Source organism: Emydura macquarii, unplaced genomic scaffold (genome assembly GCF_026122565.2).
Source record: "Emydura macquarii macquarii isolate MOO-44397 ecotype Brisbane River unplaced genomic scaffold, CSIRO-AGI_Emac_v2 contig_1229, whole genome shotgun sequence".
NCBI lineage: Eukaryota > Metazoa > Chordata > Testudines > Chelidae > Emydura > Emydura macquarii.
In genome coordinates this window covers 963,888-988,814 of record NW_027131366.1, presented here as the reverse complement: position 1 = coordinate 988,814, position 24,927 = coordinate 963,888, and the positions used below count along the sequence as shown (strand labels likewise).

Here is a 24,927-nt window from a genome sequence, read left to right as displayed (position 1 = left end):
AAGCCCAACTACATGCCCCAGGCAGTTTCCTGGAGCCATGCTGAGATCCTGGATCTCATCGCCATCTGCAGATCTCATCGCCATTCAGAAAGCTCTTGTGGCCAGCCACAGGAATAAAGACCTTTTTGTGGACATTGCAAAGCAGATGTCTGCAAGGGGTGACGTCTTACTGGGATGCCAACCTGTGCCAAATAAAGAGCAAGTTGCTCAGGAGAAAGTACATTGAAATGCAGGATAAAAGGAGACAATCTACGAGGGGACATGGGACCTGTCCAATTATCGATAACCTGGGTAATGCACATCCTGTCCCAGCACTATTCAGAACCTGCTGCCTGCACTCTCCCCACCACCGAGGACGACCAGCTAGACCCCTTGAAGAATAAGCAAGAGGATACCAGAGAGGAGCAGTCCCAAGAGACAGGATATTTTGTGATTCAGGACCCTGATGACAGACACCTGGGAAACCAGTCCTAGTCCTGCAGGGCAGGAATCTGGGTGTGTTGTAGCAGGGCATCAGCTGAGCCCAAGTCCAGCTAAAGAATCAGATCCCCTGGAGGAAACTTTTGGCATCTTACTTTATTATTATTGGGCTGCTTCAAAATGGCGCACCTGGGGTCTGTATAATTCCCCCTAGCACCAAAAATACATTCATTTGTGCTAAATTCAGTAGTTTATTGAGACAGTCTTACAAGGAAAGACATTTGGTTACTTTCTGGAGGTAACATGAGGCACACTGCATGCCCAGTCAAGTCACAAACAATACTGCTTCCCAGTGAGGCACAGATGCCCTATAACACGCATTGTAACTGACAATCATTGAAGGATCCTATCTATTTTCTCTTCACTTTCTCCGCGTCTGCGCGCGCGGGGGGGGGGGAGGGGGGTGTAAAAGCAGAACTTAAGACTGAGAAGCAGCTCTATTTTGTTTCACACACTATAGGGAACAGTCACACGGCCATGACCCATGGTAGAGCTTGCCAGCCTCTTCCACTCCTGCAACTTTTTTTTTTTTTTTTTTTTTTTTTTTTTTTGGGGGGGGGGGGGAGGAAGGTGGATGGGGGGAACGACACGACCATTCTGATGAATAACTTCACAGCGTCTCTCACTGGTCTGCCCTCCACATCCCACAGCAGTGCTCTCAGCAGCACCCATTCACTTCGGTGCCCAGAGGTTGGATTTGAGAAGACACTTGCACCTGGGAGTCCAGCTCTTTTGAGCCCTGCAACGCCCCTGAAAATTTTGAATTGAGGCACTCAATCCCAGATTTTATACTGACAAGAAGGGACAGGGACAAGGCATATACTCACCTGTAACTTTATGCAATTCCCCACCCCAAAACTGCTGTGTATCTGAAGCGTTCTTGCTCTTGCACTTTGAACTTTGCACTGTTGTAGTAATTAAGTAAAGGCTGGTCTGTGCTATAGAGTTTATCAACAAAACAGTGGAGAACAATGTGCCTTCCTTCCTTCTGTCCAAGCAGCCAGTGTATGGCCTTTTATCTAGGGGATCAGATGATGAGCCGGGTCTCCCAGAATAAATGGGCCAATCTCCAAACCATTAACGCCCACACCATTCCTGGGAGCAAACATCCTTTCCTCCATTAATTTAAACAGCATCGAGTTCCAAAAGATCCTAGCATCATGGATCATCATCCTCCCAGAGCACACTGCATTTACATCTGTAAACCTGCCACAGTGACCTACCAGTCCTTGGAGCACCCGAAAAAAATATGCCTTTCTGTTTATAAACTCTGCATCCTGGCAGGGGAGGGAAGGAGGAGTCTCATATGTATATGGGCTCCACCAATTGCCCCAATACAGTTTTGGAACTCCACACATACAAAGCTATCAATCTCCTGAGCATTACCCAGCTTCATGATCCAGTTAGACAGCGGCATAGCAGACCTGCATGAGAATAGCCCCAGCAGCTGATCTCCCCACACCAAATTGGTTGGCTACAGACTGGCAACATTCTGGATTGGCCAGCTTCCAGATTGCAACAGCAACCTGTTTCTCCATGGTATGGAGCACCTCAAGTTGGTCTGCTCTCACGAAAACGTCTGGTCAGTTCTGCCTAGATCTTAAAAAAAGATTGCTCTCCTCATTCTGAAGGTCTCCCGTCACTGCTGGTCATCCTAGCTCTGCAAAACAATCCACTCCCACCAATCCACACTTGTTTCCCAGGCCCAGAAATGGCACTGAATGATGCGTAGGTGATCCAGAAACCGGTCCACCTCATCCTGCTGCCATCAGTTGCAGAGTATCCTCCTGTTGTTGCTGCCGCAGGATATTCTCCTGCTCCTGCATCATCTGGTTGGTGGTGCAGCAGGCACAGTCCAATACAGATCTTGTCCATCCCTAACTGCTGCAACACAGCACAAGCAGCCTGTGCATATTTGCTCTTGTCACCATTGCAGCCTGGAGGATTGTTGGCCCTGTGCTGGCTGACAGTACTGTAATTCAAAAATGGTACAAGCCAGTCCAGAAAGGAAGTATGGCGCAGAGACAGTGGAAACAGATTTTTTTTTTTTTAATTTGAATCCACTTGGCTTCCCTCAATTCACAGTACAAACAATCTCAGGATTCATGCTGCTCAGCAGTGAAGCAAAGTACCCTAAGATGGCACTGGAAAAACGCTACCCCTCAGTTCACAACAAACAGACGCCGTGTGTTTACACCATGCAAATTGAAAACAGAGCAGGCATTACGTGTGCACGCTACTGGTGTGACTCGCATACTGCGAGCTGCTGGGCATGCATCAAAGAGCTTCAGATTAAATCCCTTAAGGAGACACACCCAATGGTACAAAAAGATTAACCAACTTGCCTAAATGACAATAAAGCCTATGACAGAGCCAAGAATAGACCCTCTCCTACCGCAACACTGACTCCTGATTCCTGTGTCTCCACCACAAACCTTTCCTCTGCCATTTAACCTCAATCAGAGGTCCATTTCATTTCAGTAATTTTAAATAATGCTTGAAATATTTGTGAGCACATGAGAGTACTTGGAATGTCCTCCAAGAGATTTAAATTGTTCACAGTACATTTATACATCCATAGGATTTTATTGAGACAAGGTGGACGAGGTAACATGTAATACTTCCCTCACCTTGCCTCTCTAATATCCTGGGACCAACATGGCTAGAACAATGTAGGATTTTAGTCTCATTTTAAAATGGTCTGGGCAGAGTGCCTAGCAAACTCTGTGGGTGAACTTTACATTTACAGTTCTGATGAAAAGATACAGCTCCCACTCTTCTGGGCTTGCGCGAAGGAATGTCTCAACGCTTTCCTGGGCTTGTGTAGGCGTTCACAACAGACATCAGACGTTTTGAGTAAACAATTTAATTTCCTGACATTCTCAGGGACGAAAGATTTTCACATGCAGAGGAAATATATAGGGGGAATGTCACAGGGTGGCATAAAAAGCCCAGCTCCCCTGTGCCAGAGCAAGTGCTCCAAGCTGAGCCGATTAAGGAGGTGAGGTTGCCCCTGGGCTATAAAGGATCAGAGGGCATTTCTGTGAGTGCAGCGCTAGAAGAGTAATTGCAGAGTAAAGCTGCAGGGAGAGATGGTCTCCTAGAGTACCCAAGGAAGGGAGCTAGGGCTGGGTAAGAAGGCAGGCAAAGCCTTGCATCTTCTCCAGCTGACCAGAGCCCAGAAAGAGAGAATACCTCAGGGAGGGTGGAAGATTTTTGGTTGGTTGGTTGGGTTTTGGAACTTTGCGGTAATTAAAAACAAAAATCAGACCCCAAGAAGGCCTGCGATTGGATGAGAGAGACTGTTGAGTTTGTTTAAAGAGCCCTGAAGAAGGGGAAAAGAGAGGCAGGGCCCTGCAGAGGCACCCCTGGCCACAAGGGGGCACTCAGGGGGCAGCTAACTGGGTTATAGTGAAGAAAAGGAAATCAACTCTTTAACAAGCTTTTGCTACAGCAAAGAAGGTCAGGCTAGCATAAGACAGCCCCTAGTCACTCTATCTTCATAAAAGCCTCCAATAACTCTCTTCTGACGTCCTACTGCCAGCTAAAGACACCTACACAGAGGCAGGGTTTCACAGTTTAAAGAATGAATAATATGTACGCTTCACCAAGATCCCACTCTCACTGACGTGTTAAATAGCACTATTGGGCTGCACCACAAAAAGGAAAACGCTGCCCACAAATGGCAATTTGCTTTGATTTAAAAGAAAAAAGTTTAAATGCACTGTTTACGCTTCTAGGAGTGACTATCCTCTGCTAAAATCCCTCACTAAAGGCAGCAGACAACACATTGTAAGAGCAGTTGTGCATATCGTGCACGTACGTGCACACGCGCGCACGCACACACACACACACACACACACACACACACACACAAATCACTCAGCATAAGAAAAGGAGGCAGGAGTACCAAGAGACAGGAAATGTGAGTACTGTACTTGACGCTGCAAAAACATTTGAGACTACTACACAGAATATTTCCCTGGGCCAAACAAGTATTCAGAACGTGCTTAAAAAGGTATCCTAGTAGCACAACTCAATGACCACCTGCCACAGTAATGATATTAATTTGGAACAGGTTTGAAATCCTGTTTTACTGATTTATAACTTTAGAGAGGCAGCAAAATCTTAGTGGAACTAGCATGGGAGACAGTTCTCAGCTCTAATTTGAGCCATGTCCCAGTCTTCAATTGTATGTGGTCATGAAAAATAACTCCCCACCATCCTGCACTGTATCTCGGATTCTCAAATATGGGGAGAAGGTATCTGGGTGTGTGAGAGAAATGGGACAGAGTTCCCAGTGAAGTCGACGCACAGTCTTCTATTGATATCTGTGGGTGCTGGACTGGACTCTGAATCTAAAAAGCAAGGATTAGCGTTTATACTGTGCTTTGATAATAGGAATACTTAGCACTTTTCAAGTCCAAACCACTTTACAAACATCTATCTAATCAATCTGCACAACAGCTCTTCCAGTCCAGACAGAAGGGATCCTCACTTTACATATGGACAGAAAGGTAAGTGATTTGCCCAAGAGAAGTCAATTGAAGGGCTCGGTTTAGAACTCATGACTTCATCTTCTAATCCTTTGCTCACACCACTGGATCACACCTTCCTTTTAAGATGTGCTGCATCATATAAACAATAGAGATTATTAATTATGGTAACTGCAATTGTTTTTAAAAAACTAGATGAGTTTCACCATGATGCTTGCTAACACAGCAGTTCTCACTCAAAGGAACAAAACCAATTTGTAATTAGTCAGTTTGAAAACTTTTAAAAAGTAGATAAAGTAGTTTGTCTTAAAACGAATTTGAAATAGTTACACCTGTCCATGAGTCCCCCTGCCAAATTTTATGATTGCACAAGTACTTTTTCTCATATTTAAGACATTTCTTTGCCCTCCCTATTGTTGTGAGAAACACCTATACTAAGAGGAGAAACCAAAAATAGAAGGGAAGCAATGTAACGGGCTATACACAAAGCACTGACAAAAGCACAGAGCAAACTCTGAAAAAAGGTTTTGTCTCTAATTGCTTGCAATTCGAGTCGTGATCGTTTATTACTCCTGTAGCAGCAGACAAAAACTGAACCCTACTCCTTGTTGGCAATTTAAGTGTCATGTTAACTGACTGTATGAAAAACAGAGCAAATCATAGCAAAAGTGCACTGTGCCAGCCTCCTCCCAAACAATGTCACTGTCAGCAAACACAAGGTGCCAGGCTGCTGAGGAAACTGTTGCCCACAGTAGCATAAAGAGCATACAGTGGGGTAGAAAAGTTACGCGCAAGAGACCTTGCGGTCCCCACAGCACATACTGAGGTATTATACAAGTATTTAATTTTAAAATAACCATTTAATGTCAACATGCCCTCCACATGAGAAAGAAAGCGTCATCTGTAAACACAACACCTGACGCCCCACAGTTGGGCCCAAAATAGAGGTTTTTTCCTCTTTTATCATATAGAATAAAAACACCAATATGATCCTACTTATTTCTCACATGATCACTTCTAGGTCATGCCAGCATCATAGCAGCAGAGGTCCACATTGCCATATGGGAGACTCAGGTTCTATTCTATCCAGGCACTTACACCATGACCATCAACATGACACCCAAGTGCTCTTCCAAGTTTTAAAACATACAAGTAGACAAACATCAATGAAGTAAAGTTTCCTCTCCACTCCAGTGCCCTTCCCCCAGGGACAGATGTATGAAGTTGTACTTTATGAACCTGTTTGGTTTTGATTAGCTATACATACGAACTGATACCTTATGGATTGCTTTGAGAGAAAACAAGGGCAAAGAGGGTGCATTTTTGCATTTGGACTGGAAAGCGGTGAGGCTCCTACATACATTTGTTCCATAGGTTTGTGCTCATCCTCAAGAAATCCCTGTCCCCAAACACAAGAGTTTCCCCATTGCTGTGGACAGTTCCACTGCTCCTAAGCGCAGAGCAGTTGAGATCAGCAAACCTGTGCGCTGCACAAATCCTGGAGCTACCTTAGAACTCCTCCAGCAAAGGAATCAGAAGAGAACCAAGCTAGAGAGCTTTATTTTTTTTAAAAAGAACATGAGTTATTTTCAATGAGTGACAGCTTAAACATACTTTCAATTGTTTTGATGTCTTGTTAAATCAGCTAGCCAGCCAGGATTTCCACTCCCCCTTTTATCCACATTTTCATGGAGAGAAACTAACTCCCTCTCAAACAGATGATGGGAGCTCAAAGCCTAGAATGTCATTCCAAACTGAAAGGACAAAAATAAGGGGAAAAACCTTGCTTAGATGTTTTCCCACCTAACACCACACTCTTTTTTAAACTATAATTAGAACAGCTGAATTTTTTTTTTTTAAATTTTGAATACAGCATAAAAATCAGGAAAAATGTCTGCAAAAGATTCATGATTCCTTCAAATTCATTTTTTCCTTCAAATGATTGCAAGAGGCAACCATGCTTTATAATCATATGGCCTTTGCACTGTAGGTCTGCCTTAAATTGCTGCAGCTCTTATGTGTACTTTTCCATTTATATAGGTTTTTTTCCTCCTCCTGTTACTCTTAGTTTTTTTTCAGCTAGAGGCGAAGGTTAGCATTCACTAGAAGATATCCTAAAAGGGACAGGCCTTCCCCCACAAACACACACTCTTTAGAAATGTTCTTTTACTGCTTATGAAAGGTGCCAGATTGACCGCTCTAGTGAATTAAGCCCTCTTTATCCACAGAATAAGTTTCATCTATAACTCATCTCCCCACTCCTTCAAACTGCAAGCATAACTAAATCCCAACCATTTATGGCTCTACCATTGTGGCCTCAAAGAGAGCTTCTCACAGCATAATTACCAGTACTCTGTTCTACATTGGACACTAACCCCAGAAGCAAAGATGCATCATCACTTACCTTGAAAAAAGAAGAGGGAAAACAGTATGAAAGCACTGAATTTGATTATCCATACACATCAGGCTACATGCAGGGTCTAGATGAAACAACAACTTTAGACCAGTGTGTTTGTGTTTTTGTTTTGTTTTTTTCTCTCATTCACTGTTGCAAAGCACAATCTCAGAACATTTTCAGTGGTGCATTCATTATGCAAACTTGAACGGGTCTGAAACTGAGACAACTTTTTCCCCCAGAAAATTCAAATTTATCAAAACCAAAACACTTTTTGCAGAAATGTATCTGTTTTGACAAAATTTTCATCAGGAAAAAACAGAGAGGAGAACAGAATAGCTAATAATCCAGTGGTCAGGGCACACATCTGGGAGACCCAGATTCAAGTTCTTGATCTGAATCAGTCAGTGAGTGCTGAGACTTGAATCTGTGTTTCCCACATCCCAGGTGAGTGTCCTAAACAACAGACAACTAGCTACTGTTCGGGAGTGGGAGAGGAGGGATGAACTCTATTTTTTTTAAAACAAAAATTTTGAAACGTCTCAATGGAACCAAATGCAAAAACCTCAAAATCTGTCACAAAATGGAATTCTTGTCTTCCAGCCAGACCTAACACATTTAAGTCTGTTTTTCTTTAGTAACCAAAGCTCATTTGAGTGTCGTCGGTACAAGGACCCGGAAACTTTCATGACTCTAAATAGTTCTCAGTGCTGGTTTGATGCAATAACAGAAAACAAAAGACGTTGCAGGTTCTCAACATTAAAGGACAAACACAGATTTTGTTTAGAGTTGAAACAAGAGTTGTACTTCCTGGACTACAGAAAGGTACATGTTGCTCCTGTATAATACTGTACTTTGATCTGTGAAAGACACTATCAGTTACCATAATCATCTAAACCTAGCCAAGTAACTGTGTCTCAGGAGTCCTGGCTCTTTTCTGTCTTTCACTAAAAGTCGTGTACATGCGTGTGCATTTTACAAAAGCCCTTACTGCTGTTCTGGGATACGCAATATTTGATGACTGTTTAGAACAAGGATAAAGACAGACTGGCTGACTTTTCTTCTAAACAGGCCATACTATGATGGTGAAGAAAAAAAAAAAACCCCACACTTTTCCTCAAAACAAAAATGGTTGAGAAGTTGTTGGACATTAATTTTTTTGCAACCCGTTTTCATTGGAAAGTTAATTAATACTTTTCATTTATCAAAAAATGTGTTTTTGAAAAATAAAGTGTTTATAACCATTTCAAAAAACCTAACACTAAACTGGTTACCTTTTGAACCCTGCAAAATGGTAGCAACTTCAAAATTCCTTGCAAACAATTTTTTTTCCTTAAAAAAAAAACAAAAACAAAAACAAACAAAAAAAACCCAAATCATAGCAAGGCCAAGGACCAAGCCTAAAAAGGGACAAGAACACACCTGTATCCTTCAAATCTCTCACCTCTGCCTACAAAATACCCCAAACTGGCTAGGCTTCTGATGTGCTATGACCACTAATCTTACTAGTACCTCGTACTCTCTCCCACTCCAACTATTTGTTGTAGCCATGTGTCCTCTTGTCACACTCTTAGGCCCTGATCCTGCAAATGTCAACAGGTGACTGCTGTACCAATGCATCAACAGACTGCTGTACCAATGGAGAGCCCCACTAACTTGAACAAGGCTTCACATGGGTGCAGTGGTACCCCTTCTCCCTTCCCAAATTGCAGGATTGGTTTTAAGATTGTAAAGCAGCCTTCGGAGCAGGGACTCTTTTTGTTATGTACATGTACAGTGGGGCCCTGAGCCCTGACTGAGGCATCCAGGAGCAATACAAACAGGGAGAAGGAGTAAGATCCATTATTATTTACATACATCTCTCTGTATTTGAACCTAAAAAGGTTAAAGGGAAATACTAGAGAGTCTCATTGAAACATTTAAAATAGTACACGTTAAGATATTTCTTAAGTGTCATCATTGTAGAAATTGCTGGATTTGTAAATATATTGCTAATATAGTGCATTGTATATTGCTGAAGCCAATTATATATCCTGGCCTTCCCATCTGAACACTTGCCCTTTATGCCCTCATAATGAAACCACGCCGACAAGATAAAGAATGAGCTGAACTATGATATCGGTTCTTGTAACTGTAGAAGTCATTTAGGAGTGGCACAGTGAGACACGAAGCATTTTATCACTGTGGTTGGGATGAGGGTGGCCAATTACAAACAAACCCCCTACACACACCCATTTGTTCAGTTAGCTATTAACTGATAATCTCAACTTGCAGATACCTTTAGCAAGGTTAGACAGGGAGTGGTCATTAAACATTATTATATACTTGAAAGCAGCAGTTTCATCAATATGCTGAACTCTCAAGAAGTGTCCAAATTATTTTTCCTTCTTCTACCCAATATGACAGACTACAAGTTTTAAGCAACACAAAGGTGGCAAATTAGCATTTTTATTTAACGTTTTTTGTAGGGTGAAGCTCACCAACTTTTCCAGCCTCTTCCCCAACAGTACATAGAAAACTTTACAGAAACAATACTTGTTAAAATTTCCAGTGCAAATGGCATGAGTGAAATACTGAAACAATGTGAAGTTAAGCAGTGCAAACCTACGGGTGAAAATGGCAAAACTTCTCATTGATTTCAATGGAGCTACGATTACACCCTACGTCTTTCAGATGTTTGAAGCCTTTTGTTTTACTAACTACACATATGTTCACGTACACGTATTGTAAATCCACAAACACTAGGTATACACGAGAGGGGAAGATGGTGTTCTGCTAAAAAAAAAAAACACCACACAGAAATGGGAGACAGAAAATCTGGGTTTCATTCACAGCTCTGCCAGTAAGGGCTTGTCTGCACTGTGCGGCAATACAGTTTAACGGGGTGTGACTTCTAAAACACGTTAATGTGTTGGCACACTAACTGGTCCACGTAGAACCTGCTAGTACACACTACAAGTTCTCTAGTCACTTGAATGTTGTGCTGTTATATTATCTTAAAGCACTCGAGAATTTTTAGTGCACACCAGCAGAGTCCACACGGACCAATTGCTGCCTAACACGTTAGTGCAGTTTAGAAATTACACCCTCTTTACCGTGCATTGCTGCTCCATGTAGAAACACCCTAAACTACATTGTGTCCTGGACTCAACTTCTCTGTCTCTGTCCTGTCTCTTCCCACAACCAGGCACAATACTTATGCTGTGAAGATTACTTCAACATGTGTAAGGCATTTTAAAATCCTTGAGTGAAAGGTGCTAATAATTAGCTAGAACCGCACTGGATACAGTGTGGTTTTATGCATACATACCTTTAGTTTTCAGACTATAATGGACTCACCACACTATCCATGCACACCTAAACCCAATGTTGCACAGCTTCAGATTGCTGACCAATTGTTGCCAAGGATAACTCACTAAATCGTTCACTTCTCAGTATGCTCTGCCATTTTAGTGCTTGTTAAATAGGTAACACGAGTGGGGAATCCTAGGCATTAGTAACTTCTAAAAACTGATTACAGCCTTTACATTTACAATACAAAGACTAATTAAATTATTGAATATATTTCAGGATAAGAATTTGTGGATATAGGACAGAATTTTCAAAGCCACTTATGGGGATTTGGAGACCCAATTTCCACTGGAAATTAACAGCAATGATAGATCCAAATCCTCCCAGAGAATAGTTGAAGACTTGAGGGCATGATTGCATATAGTCCTTTAAATCAAAGCTGAGGTAGTCCATTTCCAACCCCCTCTCCCAATCTCCTTAATTTCAAGGGTGTTTGTAACTGTCAGGGGAATTGTGAGCCAACATGAAATCAAATGAAAGATGAAACAAGCTGATGTTGCCAAATACTGTTTCCACTGAAGGTACAGGAGCACAGTGTAAATATTAAAAACCTCAATGTTACAGCCTCATCAGCCATTCCATTCTAACACTTTTCGCGGGGGGGGGGGGGCGGCGGCGGGCGCGGCGGCGCAGGTTGTCTACTGCATATACCCCTTATACTTTAGCTCCCTAATTAGACTGTAACATAATAGGTTTCAAATCATTATTATCTTTGTAACAATGATCTTGCTTGTCAAAGTCCAAAGGATTCCATATGGAGTGAAATTGCTTTTGAGAAACTGCACAGAGAAATAGCTTCTGGTCTTCACTGTTCCTCAGTATGGTCCACACATCTTTAAGATGCTCTGGATATAATTAGCAAAGAGACTATCACCAGGAAAATGACATTTTAACATGGATTTTCCAGACTGGAGAAGGAAACTCTTGTTCTTACACATTTTAAAAGGGATACTCTTGATGCTTAGCACCCAAATGTCAAAGAGCGGTATGGCCAGAATTCACTCCTCTCCTTCCCTCCGCAAACATAGATGCAGCATCATCTAATACAGAGGTAGCCCCACCTCAGCTCTTTTACAGTTAAAGTGCAGCTCACGGAGCCCCTGCCACTCTCCCCATCCTCCACCTACCAGCCTAAAGGTGGGGGAGGAGCTCGGGGCTTCAGCCCCTCGGAGCGCACCTGCCAGGGCTCGGGGCTGAAGCCCCAAAACCCACATCCCCACCACAGGGCAGAAGCCCCGAACTCACTCCCCCCAGTCTGGTATGCAAAGAATGAAACCAAGAGATGTTTGAACATGGGCATTATATCAGGAAATTGCATCATTCTGTATTCAGACATTGTGCTGTGCGGACCTCATGTGCTCCTGATCTCCCTGCATTCTGCAGAATACTGACTGTGTTTACTGTTCATAAGTTGCATTTGAATAGTTTCAGATTTAAGTGTTAACCCTATGTTAATTTCATTGATGACAATGACATCCTCAAATTTTAAGAAAAGCAAGCACGAAGAAGAAAACCAAAGTTTTAAGCCAGAACGGGAGAAAAATTTTGCATTCACTGTTAAAGATGACAAACCCCTGTGCCTTATCTGCTTGCTCACTCACTACAAAGCAAGCAGCTTGAAATGCCACTACAAAACGAATCCCAATAACTCTTCCTCTAAATACCCTCCTGAATCAGAATTAAGGAAAAACAAGATAACTGCATTGAAATTATGTTTAAAACAGTCAACAGTCACTCTCTGAGTGTTCAGTAAGAAAGCTGACAAAGACTGAAGCTAGTTTTGTTATGGAATATTGCTCATGTTAAAGGTCCATATTGTGATAGAGAATTTGTTAAGAAGAATATTGCAGAAATGGTTGCAATTTTAGATCCAAGTAACACAAAACTTCAACAACTAATAAAGCAAATTCCAATTTTGTGCCTCTCTCAGATCAGTACTGATGATGCAAGCAAGATGCAAAACAATCTATAGAATTCTCTAGCATTCAGCCCAGCTGTCAACAAATCCACAGATATACAAGATAAACCACAAATAGCAATATTTGTTTGCTATGTTTCCACAGATATAATTGTGAAAGAAGAAATGTTGGACTTAGTGGCACTAAAAGAAAGAACCCGCAGTGTTGATGTAAAGAATGCACTTGACAAAACATTGGCAAATGTTGATGTACCGCTGGATAATCCTGCAATAATGAGGAAAAAAGCAGGCCTTAATAGACTCTTGAAAAGCAATACCAAATTTCCAGAGTTTCTCCCTGTTCATTGCATCATCCATCATGAACATCTCACAGGCAGATATTTCAAATACGAAAATGTTAGGAAAACAGTTCTAGAAATTGTCGATTTTATCCACTCGAAAGAGAAGACCCATTGACAGTTCAAAAATTTCATTGAAGGGCTGGATCTTGAAGACAGTCCTAATGACGTCTCTTTCTACTGTATTGTGCAATGTCTTAAACAGGTTTGAGGAACTGTTGGAGCCTATCAATGCTTTCCTTGAAGAAAAGAAAAAGTCCTATCCACAACTGTAAGATGAGCAATGGATGCAGGATCTGTTGTTTTCGCTGATATGCAGCTTTTGCAAACTCTCAACTTGGCACTCGAAGGGAAGGATAAGATTATTTCTGACCTTACTCAGACAGTCTTCAGCTTCCAGAACAAGTTAAAGCTTCTGCAAATAGACAGTGTCAAGAGACTTCAATTACTTTCCCCATATCAAGAGTAAGGTAAATACATTCCCTGAAATCAAAGAAGATCACAATTACAAGGACTGTTTGAGGACTTTCAGGCCAGGTTTGAAGACCTGCAGAAGCTGAGATCCTGCTTTGCCTTGTTTGTAAATCCATTCATGGTTGATGGGATCAACGTTGGCTGTCCAATTCCATGGTTATGGAAACATCTACTGTAGAAATGGAACTCTTGGAACTCCAGGAGGACCAAGCTCTAAAGATGATGCATAAATCAGTCTACAATCGAGTTCTGGAAGCAAGTGCCAGGAATGAAGCATCCTCAACTCAAGACGACTAATGTGAGACTCATTTCAATTTTCGGCACAACATGCTGCTGTGAATTGATGTACTCCATGACGAAGTTTGTAAAATCAAAACATTGATTTGTAAGGACTGCACAACATCTGATCGAGCTCCACTGTACCACCTTGACAACATATCAACCGGATTTCTAAAGACTTACGACCAGGATGGAAACCCGTAAGACCTCTAGCTCTAGCAGTAATTAGCCGTGAAACAGTAAGTAGGATGTTAATATTTTTTAAATGAACGTGTAAAGGTTGTGCATGTCTTGAGGGTCTCGAACAACTGATTATCATATGCAGCTCAGAGGGTCAGTAAGTTTGGCCACCCCAGTCTAATAGATTGAGCAAAGATGCAGGAGCCAAAGTTCTTGGGCACAGTCCATTGGAAAATAACTGCGAGGCCAAGCGCTCTGTGTTCCACCTTCTCCTACCCTCCACTCCCGATCCCACCTGCCACAAACTCTTTCATTTGCCAGCTGGAGCAGGCGGGGTTCAGTGCCACAAGGGAATGCATGGGAAAGAGGACCAGGATGAGTGCGCAGAACTGGTGTGTTCGGAAAATAGTGGAAGGAACTTTCTTGTTGAAAAAGAGAAACAACAACCTGCAATGGCTGTAATAAAGGGGGGAACCTCCCATTTCCCTGGGGGCTTACAAGTTACCATCACAGAGCTCTCAGTAAGCATGGAGCAAATGATACCCTTAACTATGCAGCACAAGATCAAGAAAGATCAAACCGTCATTTCAGCTTGCCCTTCCTGGGGTGAAATTCAGCACCTTTGTGTGAGTTGACCCTGCTTCCAAGCTTTAGATCTGCCTCTGCCAATGACTCAGTTAAATGTGCAGTTATGACCAGAAAAGTGACACCTTCTCACTTTATAGAGGAGGCCCCAAGGGCCTTCAAAGTCAAAGCTGCCAATTTTACTGATCTCAATAAACCTGTTACCCCTGCAAAGTCATTGTGGCTATAGGAAAGCAAGCTGGATTCTATTTTGACACATTTCATGGGAATCATTCCTTCAGTTCCAACTGCAGAACTGTTATTACCAGTGCTCCCACACTAACCAAGAATCAGTTTGACTTTTATATCCCAAAGGAGGAATAAACACCTTTTAACTTGCAAGATGAGCTAATTGAGCCGGAAGTCACAGAAACCTCAAAAATGGAACCCTAAAATTGTCAGTTTGAGACATATTTAAGAAAACCACCACACACTTAAATACATTTTCCTCTGCTGTAAAATGGGGATACTACTACTTACTACTCTGAGTGCTATGAAGACTAGCTAAAGTTTGTATAGTACTTTGAAGCTATCAGACACTATAGAAGTGTTAGCTATGATTACATCTGATCAGGTAGAGGGCAAAATTCCTTCTGAATAAAGCTAAGGTCCAGCCACACCAATAGAACCATTGTTTGTGGATTATTGGATTTATGAATGAAAAAAAAAGGGGAAAAGAAGAAGAATGCACCAATAGAAGAGTGTGTTTCACGTAGTGATAGACTGGACGCATCCAATGCAGATGCTTATTTTTTCTTCATCTGCATTTCAGATGCCTTGCTCCACTGTTTCATTAGATATGTTCAGTGTCATCTTAAAGGAATTTGTCAAGTGTTCAGGCGTGTTATCTGGATTATCCCAGGACGTACGGTATCTATCTTTATTCCCCTAATATGGTACATTAAAGCAGTTCAAACACTTAACTTTCTGGGGTTGTCTTGTAACCACACCAACCCTAAAATCTCACCTCAGATGAAAACTCTGTTTTAGAGAAAGTTGCTTACATTTAAACGTTGGGTCCTCCCTCTCCAAAGCCAAGAGTGGTGGTTTCTGAATTAGTAAGGAGCCAACAAAATTGGAAGCAGAGAGACAGGAATTAACATTTGTACATACCAGGAACTACTTTTCAGGAACCTTCTGCAATATAAAGAGGCCATATTTATTATTGTTTCCTACCGCACTTCATTTCAAATCAAACTGTTTTGTGGAAAAAGATGTACCAGCAAAAGGACTCTTGGCTCCTTAACCTAAGGTAAATTACTTAGTCCACTAAACATAGTCATGCAAAGAAGATATTGATTGTTTGAGCCACTCCTGCAGCCCAGTGGCTGTACTTTGTGATCCCATGGAGTAGTAGTTAGAATCCCAGTATATAGCAAACATCCTGCAGTAAACTTTCTTTTGGGTGGAGGAAGACGATCCTCTCACTTCCCTGTGGCAAGTGTTCACTGTGGTTTCAAGAGGCAGTGTACCTCCATCTTTCCATGACTGGAAGAAAGGTCATTTCCCTGCTGTGCAGCCTATTGGGAAGAAGAAGCAGGGATCCCAGAAGGAGCACTGAACCCCCATGTCCCCAAAAGGTCATCAGTAGTTCACTCCTATCTTCAGTATAATTTCTAACATCTGACCGCTTGCAGCTATTGGTGAGCGTTACAGACAAAGAAGCTTACTTCTCCCCTGCCCCCAATTGCCCATCTACTTCTCATGATATAATATTGCACACCAGCATAGGCAACAATGGGAGCTATTGATCAGCATGTCTATGTTTAATTTTTATAGCTTCTACAGTCTTTAAAGCCAACTGGCACAAGCCGTGCATTTAACAAAAGTAGCATTTAGTTTTTTGTGGGGAGCGAAGGTTAAAGAAAATACCCTGAGTTCTTCCTGGAAAGATATACAATATAGTTAATGGTTTGCTATATAAAGAAACTGCTTAATTTAATATTCTCAGATCAGAATTATTCCTAAATCTCTGTATCAAATCTCACATTTGGCCTCTTGTGTATAATCCAATAAGCACAGAACACATTAATAAAGTTCAAAACAGAGAAAAACACACTCATCAATCTATAGCAATGACAGTAGTGTTTACCCCTGTTTTATGAGGTTGGTTTACTAAGACTGGTAGCTTATAAAATGTTACTAGGGAGGTTTAACTGCACAAAGGGCAGCTAAATTCTTCACAGAAGCCAGGCTGTAAGAATTGGAGAGAAAGGGTAACTGTGCCTTAAGAAAACAGGAGCCAGCTGGACTCACACAGATCAGTTACCTGAAAAGAAAAAAGAAAAAGAAAAACAGGTACAGCGAATTTGGGAAGAAAGGGGGGAATGTGTGTGTGCAATGCTCTAATTCATCACTGTTATTTCTTAGCAGCGTAAAAATATTCTTATCCTAAAGCAACAAACATGCTAGATGACCTGTGAAACCAGTTTCTATGGCCTTAAATACAAATGACACATGCACTGTAAGAAGACTTACTCAAACACTCAAGATAATGAAAAGAATGTCTCCTTTGTGTGGAACCCTAATAATGAAATCTTATCCATCTGGTTTTCTATAGGGGAAAAAAATGGTCCTTCGCTGAACCAATTCAGCCATTGTCTACACTAATTGAAAATTCACAGGCTGGAGACTGTTAGTTATTATTGTATTACAGTAGCACAGAGGCTCCAAACAGGATCTAGTGCCTTCACTTTTTCATATCTGTTAATTGGTGACTGACTTGTTATGCAGACTTCTTAGTAGGAAGGCACTTTGGTTTGTTCGTATGAGGCATTGCGGCAACTGGTGCTCAACAAGTGGAGTTTCTGTTGAATCCCTCATTTCCATTTTCTCATTTTGGTGGAAACAGGCAGAATTTGATTCTCGTGGTTACTGTGCGAGAAGCACAATTCTCATCCACTTTCCTCTTTTGGAAAGACTGTCTGGAAAGACAACAGCAGCATCAGGCACTCTTACACCAGTCACCTGGACACTGAAATGTACAAATGTGATTGGACATGCAGAGTAACTACAAGATCTACCTTGACGCGGAGTACAGCCTCAGACAGATCCACAACTAATTTGCTATTATGTTCTCTCCATTTAGCCTGGTTTGGTGGGAAGTTCTGGGACTCTTGGTGCCTCACTATTGCCCTGGATGCATGGCTCACTTTCTGATACTAGACAGACCAACTCAGCTCTCATCTTCTTTTAGGAAAGAGCCCTTTGTTGATGCCTGAAACTCTCCATTAAATTCAATGGGTCCCGAGCTCCTGGAACTCATCTCAGGATCAGGCCCATATCTATTTGTAATACTGATATGGACCCTATTACAAAAGCATCCAAGTACATCACAACCTTTTATTGTATGTCCTCAACACCTCCTGAGGTACAGAACTATTGCTATCTCCATTTACAGATGGAAAATGAAGGCACAGAGAGACTAAGTGACTTGCCCAAAATCACACAGGAAGTCTGTGGTGGAACAGGGAATAGAATGTATATTTCTCAATTCACAGCCTAACATCTTATTCACTGAGCCATCCTTCCTCTCTTAGGTTTTGTCTAAAGTGGGGAAATGCATCCAGAAACATTAACTGGTTTTAAAATGGGTTGGAGCACTAGTTCAGACAAGGCAAAAAAAACCAGACGGACCAGTTTTTAAAACCAGTTTAGTTAAACCACCTTTCAGCAGCTGTAGATAAAGAGACTACGGGCCTATTTTCACTTCAGTGCCTGTAACACCCATTAACAATTGTGCAGTAAGTGTGGAAATTATAGAGCAGTGTTACCTAATACAGTAATACAAGTGTGCTATCTGGGAAAATGAAATAACTACAAGCCAGTCAGAAAGAGAAACAAAAAGGTTGGGTGGGGGGAGCAGAGAAACTTGGATTCCTACACAAAAGTCTCAAAACGCTGGATACCAGGCACAAAGAAATAGTTCACTGGAATCTGTGTTTGTTCAGAGTCTAACATAATAGCCCTTTTAGTTTTAGGTTATGAAATCTGGTATACACGAACCGTAAGATCCTTTTATGAACACAGGAAAAAGAAAAAGTGTAATTTTAACTTTAAGATAGTCTTGAACAGCACCAAAATGAACCAGAAAGTCTGTTAGGCAAGTCTAAAACACGGCATGAATCATTAATAAAGCAGTTTGTTTGCATGACCAAAAGCGAGGGGGGGGAATTTTATAAATATAATTGGAACTTGTGATCTATTTATATACACTACATTTACCAAAGATCTTATTTCTGTGTATTTTAGTAGTCGGAATACAAAGTGATCAGAACCCACAAACTGATGTGCAACTTTTCTGTCATTTGGTTAAACTGGTTTTCTATTTTCCCCTTCACCTTTATAGGAAAAAACCTGTGGTGAACATTCCTTAATCATAAGCGATGCTATTACTATGCATTTCATACTAGATGACACCAAATTCTAAAAGTTTGTGTGTAAATGGAGTGGGTTTAGGAACAGTAGTTAAATAAGAGTTATTTTAAATTGGGAAGTCTATTAGTAAACTATCAGAGTTGAGATTTGCTGTTTAGTTGGAAACTCTTATCTGACAATTTACTGTTAGTTCACTCATGGAATCAAATTATTAACAAAATCTATTAGGCAATACAGCATGTGTCCTTGTAACTACATGTGATAGTAGTTATATAAATAAAAGAGTAACCTGTACTAAAAGGACTAATATCCCACCACTGGAGGTGGATACATGCATTTACACTAATGCAGAAATCCCCTAAGCATCCCTGGGAGAATAAAACCTTACGTAGGGACTGAATATATTCTAAACTCCAATATGTTGGCATTATACCAAGAAAATTAACCAGCCACCCATTTGGAACTTATTAACAGATGCCATTGTGCTCTGCTTTTGAATCCCACCAAGTTCTTAATGGAGTCTGATTGGGATTACTTTATCATGAACACAAGAAAGCTCAAGGAGAGATGTGCAAATAGAAACATACGCAAGGCACAGAGCATGACTATATATCTGCACATACATACACACACAAAACCACACTTCAAACTTGAGTTTCTCAGAAGTTTGCAGCATACAGCCCAGTTAAAGACATATTACTAGTACTATGCATATAAAAAAGGGAACCAGAGAGACTTCAGATCAAGATCCAGAAAGCCAGGTTTGGGGTCAGAGGATGATGCTGAGTAGGTAGATGGAAGTCATACATACAATCTGCCAGGAAGACTGTCAATATACACCTCTCTTCTCTCTTTCCCATAAGAATGGCACATGGCTGCCTCACCTGGGTATCAGTTCCACTCTGCCAGGCTATTTATCTACTCTCCCAGCCTAGGGGGAACCGACACTGTGGACAGTTTAAGATTTCTTATCCTTGTAAACCATTTAGAGGAAATGATAAACAACTTTAGCAAAAATCTCCCTACATAGGTCATAATAAAGGTCGATTTAATGCATCCTGGCTACCAAACTTCATTTCTGTCCCTGCCCACAATGGAACCCCAAGGAAATAACATGTTTTCACGTCACCACCATGTCAGGCATTGCCTCCTTGACAATCCTAGACCCAAACTGTTATAATTTATGACTCAGTTTCCAAGCAGCAGTTACCCTGGTTTTAACCAATATTATTAATTTTATTATATTATACTACACTACATTATAACTAATACTATATTCTATTATAATTGCATGTTAATTTGGTAACTAGAGATGCGACTGAAGACCCACAATGTCAAATGTACTTTGGAGGGGGAGGGAGAAAGCGTCAATTTCTAGCGAGACAGAGGCGGTTGACCCCCCGGCTTACAGCTCGCTAGGATTTGTTCCTTACCTGCAGAGCTCGGCAAAGGCCTGGAAATTCAGCTTCTTGATCTTCTTTTCACTCAGCCAGTAACCAACTCTTTTCCCTTTCAGAAAGGTCTGCATCTTCCCTCACCCTCCTCCAGCGAGGTGAATTATTGTAATGGCTAAAGGACGACAGACACTAGCAGCGGCTGGGGGCTGAGGTGCCTCCCCCCGCCCAGAGAAGAGAAGTCTCTAGAGGGAAATCATTCAGTCTTTGGGGTGCGAGGAACCCCGAGATGGGCAAACCAGGAAAATCCGCGGGCGGGGGCTTTAATATTTCATCCGCACTTGGGTTTTTAAACAACAAACCCAGCTGCTGTCTCGGAAGCCGCCAGCAATATTCCCCAGACGGACACTGGGCTGGGCTGGAGCGGGCAGGACCCAGGCTCTCGCGGAGCGGCAGCAACTCGTGTGCAATCCCCTCGCAGGCCGGCCGGCCGGGCAGGGCAGAGCAGAGAGGCTGGGAGGGAAGCTTCCACCTTCAGAAATCCTCCTCCTCCGCCCGGGCGCGAATGGAGCAGCCCGCAGAGCAGGCGCAGCGCCGCCGCCTCCGAGCAGCGCCCCCCGGGCAGCAGCGGAGCCGCGCCTCCCGCAAGCCCCTGCTCCCGGCTGCCGAGGCCAGCCGCAGCGGCCGTCGGGCTGCACACGCCCGGGCGGGTATCCTGTGCCCGGCTCGCTTCCTTCCTTCCCCCGCCGCCGCCGCCTGCTGCTGCTCACGGCTCCATTTGCCCGCTATTCCGACACCGAGCCGCCTCCACTTCCTCCTGCCGCCCGCTGCCGGTTCCTCCTCCCCCCACCCCCAGACTGAGCAAGAGGCTGGGCTGGGCGGCCACAGCAGGACACACCCACTCCGGGGCTGCGCGGCCGGGCTGCTGCGCCTCCGAGGAGGAGAGCTCGCAAGCAGCTGCCCCAGTCCCCCCTCCCCGGCTAGGCCGCTCGACCACGCACCCACCCCCTGCTGCAGCAGCAACCAGCCCAGGCCCGGCCTGACGACCCAGCCCGTGAAGAACTGCTGCGGCTGGACCTGCAGGGGGCAGCACTGGGCTGCAGCTCCTTAAAGACACAGCCCCCCTCCGCCCGTCAGGGCTATGGAGTGCTGCAGAGCGAGCGCTCTCTCCTGTGGCCTCTTGGAGAATGGGCTTTGCTGGTGCCTGCTGTTTGAAAAGGAGGGTTTTCCACCGTAAAAACGATGAGTCACTTGTAAAAAGGGAGGATGAAGCCGGGGGGGGAGAGGAGGATTTTGGGGAGCTAGGGGTCCCCATTCACACACCCCAGAAAGCTTCTCATCTTCCCTTCTGTGCAACTGTGGGCATCTGAAAGGCAAAAAGCTGCTCTGCTTCCCAAGTATCTTTATGTGCCAGGGACACAAGCTACCCCTAGCACAGACGGCTGAGCAGTCGGTGAGAGGGATGATTCCCCCCATCCACCCAACGCTACCTGCCTTTGATTGGAAATAAAAAACCTGAGATGCTCCCTTCAGCTGAGCCCCAACTCATCTTCCTGCACCCGCTGGCAAGGGTCTCCCTTTGAAAGAAGAAGAAAACAGGGACAACAAATATATTTCCTTTTAAGTCAGGAATAACATTCCCTGTACCTAAAGTGATTTCAGACAAGACTGGAGATCAAAAGCTGCTCAGTCTCCCCCTTTTTATTCTATTCAATGTTGTATTTACAGATAAACCATCCCAGGATGCAGTATCACCTGAGATTTTCATAGATTATGAGGCCAAAAGCAACTACTCTGATTATCTAGTCTGACCTCCTGTGTAACCCAGGTCACGTAGAGTCCTGATTAATTTTGGGGGCACTCTTGGGAGCCTGAGAACAGACTGAAGTTAGACAAATATAGGAACAAGTCTCAGTAGAGGCAGGGAAAGCCTTCCTATCACCTCTTCAATTTGAATGTTGTCCCTTGTGCCAGTTTTCTGAATACATATTCAGTGCTCTTTGGGTAGCTAAGGCCCCAGTGCTGCAATGGAACTCATGCCTGCCGAGAGACCCATTGAACTCAATGGGGGACGCAGGGATCTGCCACTGTGCATGTCATTTAAAGTATGGTGCATGTAACTACGGTACTAAGGCTGTATATACTGCAGTTAAAAACCCACAGCTGGCCTATGCCCTCTGACTCAGGCTCATGGGATTTGGACTGTTTCATTGCAGTATAGATGGCTTGGGCTGCAGCCTTAGCTTTGGGAGCCTCCCACCTCAAGGGGTCCTAGAACCTCTATGAAGAGAAATAGTCAATTGAGTTAGTCAGAACATTTGTCTCTTTTTTTTTTTTTTTTTTTTTTGGACCACAATGATTTCAAGTAAACAGGAATTTATTGGAAAGGGAAAAAAATCAGTTTTTAAAAAAATGAGGTTTCATTGAAATATCAACGACCCCACATTTGTCAGCTGTCAATAAAAACCTGCCCATTTTTGACAAAAACTATTTTTTATTTAAATGTGTTGGCAGAGGGAAAAATAGTTTGCCTACCAGTTCTAGTTGTCATTCTTTTTCCATGTTTTACATCTTTAAATGTAGAGGCACCTGTCATTTTGTATTTTAATTCAGATGCAGAATATTTCAGACTGAATTACAGTGAGCTCTCACAGCAAATACAAAGTTTCCATCTTTATTGTTTCCCTTAATCTGAAACAAACCATCTAAATTTGAGGCCATTTTTTTTTCTTTGAAGTGGAAAACATGACACTATGGATGTTTAAATAACATAGCTTTTATAGTAATTGTTTTATTTCTTTCTGTAACAAGTTGTCAGGATCCACAACCCTTTTCTGGTAATGTGTTCTGCAAAACCAGATTTAGAGGACTCTGCATAAATAAAGCTCTTGAGTAAATTCTTTTGACTCACTGTAGCCACAACGAGTGTGGCTTATTAAGTCAGTTTAACTTCTGTACCCGGAAAGATAATGGAGCAAATAATTAAGCAATCAATTTGCCAACATCTAGAAGATAATAAGGTAATAAGTAACAGTCAGCATGGATTTGTCAAGAACAAATCATGTCAGACCAACCTGATAGCTTTCTTTTGACAGGGTAAGAAGTCTCGTGGATAGTGGGGAGGTAGTAGATGTGGTATATCTTGAGTTTAATAAGGCTTTTGATACTGTCCCGCATGACCTTCTTTTTAAAAAACTAGGGAAATACAACCTAGATGGAGCTACTATAAGGTGGGTGCAAAACTGGATTGAAACTGTTGCTAGAGACTGGTTATCAATGGTTCACAGTCATGCTGGAAGGGCATAATGAGTGGGGTTCCACAGGGATCAGTTCTGGTTCAGGTTCTGTTCAATATTTTCATCAGTGATTTAATATTCAATATTTTCATCAGTGATTTTCATCAATGGCATAGAGAGTACACTTATTAAGTTTGCAGACGATACCAAACTGGGAGGGGTTGCAAGTGTTTTGGAAGATAGGATTATAATTCAGAATGATCTGGGCAAACTGGAGAATTGGTCTGAGGTAAATAGGATGAAATTCAATAAGGACAAATGCAAAGTACGACACTTAGGAAGGAACAATCAGTTGCACTCATACAAAATGGGAAATGACTGCCTAGGAAGGAGTACTGCAGAAAGGGATCTGGGTGTCATAGTGGACCACAAACTACATATGAGTCAACAGTGTAATGCTGTTGCAAAAAAAGTGAACATTATTTTGGGATGCATTAGCAGGAGTGTTGTAAGTACGGCATGAGTAGTAATTCTTCCACTCTACTCCGCACTGACTAGGTCTCAGCTGGAGTATTGCTTCCAGTTCTGGGCACCACATTTCAGGAAAGATGTGGACAAATTGGAGACAGTCCAAAGAGCAACAAAAATGATGGAAGGTCTAGAAAACATGATCTGTAAGGCAAGACTGAAAGAACTGGGTTTCTTTAGGCTGGAGAAGAGAAGACAGAGGGGACATAACAGCTTTCAAGTACATAAAAGATTTTTACAAGGAGGAGGGAGAAAAATTATTGTTCTTAACCTCTGAGGACAGGACAAGAAGCAATGGGCTTAAACTGCAGCAAGGGAGGTTTAGGTTGGACATTAGGAAAAACTTCCTAACTGTCAGGGTGGTTCATCACTGGAATAAATTGCCTCAGGAGGTTGTGGAATCTCCATCATTGGAGATTTCTAAGAACAGGTTAGACAAACACCCATCAAGGCTCGTCTAGATATTACTTAGTCCTGCCATGAGTGCAGGGGACTGGACAAGATGACCTCTCGAGGGTCCTTCCAGCCCTATGATTAACTCTACCAGCTTAAAAGAAAGGTGGGTATGAGCCTCTGTTCAGAGGGAAGAAGAGGTAAAAATAGAAAGGTCTTAAGAAACTGCAACTGCCTGGCTTGGGTTGTAAGCACAGGCTGTTTTATGATCAGCTGTTGTTAATGTCAATGATAAAGTCAAATTCCAACAAACCATTAACAAAGGATATGTTTGATCTTATGCAGGGTATGGAATATACATCCCAGGGTAGAAATAGCCCTTGCTTGTACTTTTGAATAATTTATATTATAATATTTCTACCTCACATACTGCAAAAAAGGAATATAAGTGTGCATCACTCAGC

General features: G+C 42.5%; 1 protein-coding gene across 1 annotated transcript in view; it reads right to left on the bottom strand.

Moving 5' to 3' along the window:
- The window catches only part of ITPK1 (inositol-tetrakisphosphate 1-kinase), a 194,465-nt gene extending 173,219 nt beyond the window's left edge, over positions 1 to 21,246 (bottom strand). The window contains exon 1 of the mRNA XM_067547056.1: positions 20,346 to 21,246. Within this exon, the coding sequence (XP_067403157.1) occupies positions 20,346 to 20,440 (95 nt within the window). The 5' untranslated portion in view covers positions 20,441 to 21,246. The remainder of the gene's footprint in view (positions 1 to 20,345) is intronic.
- Between the last annotated feature and the right edge of the window lie 3,681 nt (positions 21,247 to 24,927).